The 6,000-nt window shown below is 35.1% G+C and overlaps 1 protein-coding gene across 1 annotated transcript in view; it reads left to right on the top strand.

Annotated features, from left to right (window-relative positions):
• Positions 1–6,000, top strand: part of LOC106882841 (pappalysin-1) — a 158,025-nt gene that overhangs the window by 61,463 nt on the left and 90,562 nt on the right. The window contains exon 2 of the mRNA XM_052969768.2: positions 5,704–5,989. Within this exon, the coding sequence (XP_052825728.2) occupies positions 5,704–5,989 (286 nt within the window). The remainder of the gene's footprint in view (positions 1–5,703; positions 5,990–6,000) is intronic.

The following is a 6,000-nucleotide window of genomic DNA, read 5'->3' as shown; positions in this document are numbered from 1 at the left end:
AAGCAAGGAACGTCGTAAGTAATGATCATTGATTGCAATGACCACTAAATGTAATGAACATTGAGAGAAATGAGGTTGTATGGAAAATACATCCGTTGCAATGATCAATGAAATCAACACTGGTAAAGAGTATCAAGTACAATAAATGTTGAATGGAATGAAAAGTGGCTAGATTGGACAGTGAACAGAATGAACGTCGTGCAAGGAACGTTAATTTCAATGAATGCGAATAGTGATAAACAATGATTTCAATGCAAATTAGTGGCCGGCAATCTTTATAGAAATAAATATTAAACATATTGAATGCAGAGTACTTCTCGATGGAATTAGCAATAGTAATATTGAGGAATACGATATTATGAAACTTGTACAATCAAGGAATATTGATTGAAATGAAGACTGCAATTAACCTTGAATGCATTGTTGCGTGTGTATGCAGGGGCGAAGGTTTCCTCTTTAATGATTAAAACGTTTCACTTATGTTATGATATTTAGTTTTTCAGTAATAAACAATCCTGATTTGCTACCCCATCCTCTGCATTTGCTGACCATACCTGTAATGTGTCACCTTATATAGGGGTTGCTCGCACCTCTCTCTTTACGTGTCCGTACCGTATTGGACAAAAGATCTTCAATAGAAATTTGGTTTAAGTTAATTATAGCTGCTTCTCAAACATAGGGTCAATTGTTTTCAACCAGAATAAAAATAACATCATTAAGGAACATCTCACAAACATCCTGTAGTTCTACATCGAGTACCAACGCCTCATGTGGTAGGCTTGATAATTGTTCTCTTGGGATGAAACCAATGATTGTCTTGTTAACCCCAAAATAAAGTATCTATCTATCTATCTATCTATCTATCTATCTATCTATATATATATATATATATATATATATATATATATATATACATATACAGGCACACACACACACACACACACACACACACACACACACACACACACACACATATATTTAGGGCAAGAATAATTTTCTTTCCTAATGCTTTTGCTTTTACCCGCGCTTGCTTAATCAACTTTTTACGATTTCCTTTGTGTAGTACATCTTGGTTTCTGCATTACATACGTTGCTTGGTTTAGACGCGTATCTCGGTTTGTATTATGCAATATATCTGCTAAGTCTCATTGCACTGGTTCGGTGTATAGAATCCATATCGGATTAAATAGACTATATCAGTGGTTGCAAACCTATGATAGGTGTATCCTTAATGACACAGTGAGTTTTTATGGAAAAATCTCTTTGGAATATCATGTTATGAGAAAAATCGTATTCGTAAAACGTTTAACTAAAATTCACAGAAACGCAGGAATTTCCGACACATCAAGCATAAATTCGCCATCCCTAAATTATTCCAATTTCTACAAGAAATCTTGAAAGCAGTTTTTAATTGAGAATTCCAATTTTATAAAATGTTATAAAGTTGTAATAATGTTACAATATGGACGGGTTAGAATTTTTATATTAGCTTTAAACGAATGTGTATTTATTTAGGAAGTGCAAAATAAAACCTGTATTTTCGGTTTCTTAGTTTCTGTAATTAATGATGTATAATTGAGAAAGAAGACTACAGGATTGTTTTTAGTAAGTTGAATTAATTCAAAGTTAGCAGTGAGAAAGGCCAACACGTTAATGTTTCAAACTATTATCATTTTTGTCGAAGAGTGATCTTTTCTTTTAACGAATAGAAAATTTTATTGCAAAGATATGTTTCTTCTTTTTAAATACAGAAATATTTTATATCTATATTTTATGTAATTTCTATAGATTTCTTTTATTCCTTCAAAGCTACAACTTTGTAGGTCAGTACACGTCCCATACTTCTTTCTTGAACCCATAAATGACAAAACACTATTTTGATATCATATTAAGATACTGCAAGGCATTTTGTCAAATAATCTAGCGGTTCTTTGGCGCCACAGTTTATTGTTATGTTAACTGTGTTGGCACCCTCTATATTGCTCAGTTGATATTGTGGTAAGTTGTAGTAAAACTGATTCTGGTGACAGATAACGTGATGAACGAAATTACACGTACAAAAGGTACGACAATCTGCAATTGTTTCTCTCTGAAAATCATAATCCAAATTTTATCCTTAATTACACATCTTAAATTACACTTCTTAAGTATTATTGGGTGGGATACATACCCACACATACACATGTACATTCAAACATACACACATACACACATATTACACATACACACACATGCACACATATACAACATATTACACAAACATATATATGAGTGTGAGTGTACCTCTGTCTGGATGTGTGCGTTGTGCTCGCGCGCATGTGCACGTTCATACGTGCATGAAGTAAAAAGACAAGCTAAACTGATGAAATATTATGAGAAGGTAGGATGGGTAATACAGAAGGGATAACGAGATCAATAAAGAGGTTAATCGTTGCCGGAAGATTGTGAAGCATAACTGACGAGTTACTACGTCAATGACAACGTTTAAGCTATCAATGCTGGTGGTCTTTGTACAGCCTCTTCCAATTATGTTTAATATAGAAACGAACGAATGAAGGTGGAGGGAATGCGAGATATTAAACTCATTACAATTATTGCTATTATCACATACAACTGCTGTAACACAATCTGCATTATTTGAAATAAATTGACTCCAGTTTATTTTTTCTTGAATAATTTCACATATTGTCATTATTTCCTTCGCTGATAAAGGCATGAATGTATCGTGATCGCATTCATTTGTATTTCGTACAAGCGTGTGTTTGTACTTGCAATGAACAATATTTCATTTCACATTCCCTAAACCGAAAGAAAAGCGCAGTATTGAAGTTATAACCTGCCAGCTATATTAGATGAGACAAACTGCACCCAAGAGCACGTTATCTAATTTGGCATTTATATCTAAGACGGTAGGATGTAGCCTAAAAGAGTTTCCGTTGCTCTTTAAAAAAATGTTAAACACTGCACAGAGATACTGTCATTGACACGCTGAGTTTTGTGATTCAGATGAAGATGGAGGAATGCGAAGTTGACAACAGGAGATTTCGAAAAAAACACTGAGATGTTTTCATAGAAAGGCAGTACATAATATCTGCCATCGTTTAGGTGAGGCGTTTTAGGGATCAATTAACAATGAGATAGTAATTTGACAGGAAACGAATAAAGATTAACTCATTTTTAGATGACATTTTTTAGATAATCATTTATTAACAGAGACTCAACCCATAAATATTTAGATATTTTGCTAAACTTGTGTGTTATAAGGTTTTCACTGTTATTGTTTAGCTCCAGATAAAATATGATTCTGTGCAGAAAAACTTCTTTTTTGTCTTTCCGACATTTATCAAGGACTACATTGATTGATGTACTCTGCATTAAGAGGAAAGTGATTTGATTTCTATTTCTAATCGTAGCAATCATGTATCGATTCTCATGCTTGTTTTTATAACATTCCAAGAGTTACTGCCTGTATTTCTGCCAATGTTGTTGGTATTGTTGCTGTGGTGGTGTCATTGGTTGTGATTGCGGGGAGACGGCCATGTCTGCTATAGTACTGATTCAAAAATTTGATTTTCTCATTTATTTCTATTTTAATTCCATTCACTTCTGGGGCTTCATAAGTGCAACCACTTGTCTTTCACCTCTCGTCCCCATCCTCTCTCCCTATATATGCGCACACATACATATAATGTATATATGTGTACGTACATATATAAATGTATGTGTGTATACCTGTGTGTGTCCATGGTTCATTTATTTCATCGATCAAGTAATGCTGAAAAGTCGAGATCAACGTAGATTTTATCATGCTCGGGTTGGGAGTCAATAGAAGCAAATAACACCCAAGTACTAGGTCGATTGAATTGACAAACGTTCTCCTCTAAATTTCGAGGTTTGTACCAATAAACGAAGCAGTTATTACGTCTCACGAAACTGGAGCGCATGCATTTTCGCTTTCTGTAGAAGAGGAGCGTTCCATTGGTCAGGTGCTTCATTTGTTATGAACATCCACTGAATAGAGAACTGGTGATACTGTGGCTGATGTTGCTCAGACATGCGCTGAGGTTAGGACATCTTCAGCGCTTCCTTGGCGATAAAAAGGTATGGTCACAGCTTTTCAAACTCATTTATCCGCAACTCATCTCTTTGACTGAGCTACAGTTCTGGAAGGAGCACAGACCGAGGCAAGGCGTCTGGCACCCAGAGTGTCATTAGATGCTCACAGGTTTCGATCAGTCGGGCATTGAGGTTGATGGAAGTTCCACGCTGGTGTTTTATAGAAAGATATGACCAAAGAATTGAACAATATAATATCAACAGATTGTTCCAACAAAACCAGAAAACGGTTTATCAACAGCTAAATGGAAAGGTTAACGGCAGTGAGAGACCGGAAGCTGAAGAAAGAAGGAGGTTTGGGAGTAACATGTGGATAATGGACGAAAGCATAACAAAAATGCTAAACGGTTGAATGAATTAAGGTCGGAAAAATATGAAGTGAAACAGAGCAATATTAGAATAACGACTGAAATGGTGACCGAACAGACAACAAAGTTTCCAAACTGGAAATGCCCAGGCCCGAGTAGGGTACAAGGATATTGGTTGAAAAATTTCCCAGCACTACACCGAAGAATAACCATCAAAATGGATAAAATGATCAACAACGGGGCGCAATTCCCAAAGTGGTGACCACAGGTAAAACAATTCTTTGCCAAAAGGATTCCAGTAAATGCAGTGCAGTGGATAATTACCGGCCTATCATCTGCATGCCCCTGATATGGAAGCTGATGACAGAAATTATAGTTAATTATGTGTATAACTCCCTGGAAATGAATGATAACTGCCACTGGAACAGAAGGGGTGCAGAAGGAAAAACAGGGGGACAAAAAACCAACTTCTGATAGACAGAATGGTACTGAATGACTGCAAGAAAAGACTTACTAACCTAGGCATGGCGTGGAACGATTATAAGAATGCGTATGGCATGGTTCCCCATTCCTGGATTTTAGATGCATATGCCTGGTGTACCAGTATCCGGTGGGTAGTCATGATGGGTGTATTGGGCTTCAAATGATGGAGAAAAAATGGTAAGTATACATAGTATATAATGGAAAGCAAGGGACATATATACATAGAATACAAAGGCTAAAAAAGGTGTGGGAGGATGATAGTTGTATTGTCTTGTAGAGGTTGCTATTGACAAGATAAATTCGGTTACACACTTAGTATGAACTGATATTCCTAACATGTAAGGAAGTACGTTATTGTAGTTAACGATGATTATAGGTTTGCATTTATTTATACATACAATCTCTCTCTCTCTTTGTCTCACTGTGTCTCTCTTTCACTCTCTCTCATATACAAACACACACACACACATACACATGCTTATATACACACATATATATTTATATATAATTATATGCATATAATGTATGCATGTATATATATTATATGTATTTCATTTATATATTAAATATTGTATATTATATAAGATATATATTATATAATGTTCATATATTATGTATATTATATATATGTATATTATATATATGTATATATACATAATATATATATATATATATATAATGTATAGACATGCTATATACTTTACACACACACACACAGACATATATATGTATAAGTACGTATGTATAAAGAAATATAGGTATATATACAAATCTTGTATTTTATGTACATTTCTAGGTCTGTTTGACTTGTGCCATCAAAACCAACACACCAATGGTTGGTCGATTGGAATACGTACGAACGAACCTGGCATGGAAGAAGATGCTCGTGTGTACTTTGCTCTCAAAACAGACCGATCAAAGGAGTCGACAGTATTGATGTCAGATCGATCTTATTTGCCTTACCAATGGCTGCACGTTTCTGCGTCATACTCAGGCGAGAAAATGAAGTTGTATATCAACAGTGCACTTGTTGCTGTTTCACAAGAGCAAACTGGCGACTTATTCAGTGCATCTGCTAACAGGTATATACAGT

The sequence above is a fragment of the Octopus bimaculoides genome, chromosome 1, assembly GCF_046866305.1.
Source record: "Octopus bimaculoides isolate indiv1 chromosome 1, ASM4686630v1, whole genome shotgun sequence".
Taxonomy (NCBI): domain Eukaryota; kingdom Metazoa; phylum Mollusca; class Cephalopoda; order Octopoda; family Octopodidae; genus Octopus; species Octopus bimaculoides.
Note: the sequence above shows the minus strand (reverse complement) of the source record. Positions and strands in the feature narration are given on the sequence as shown.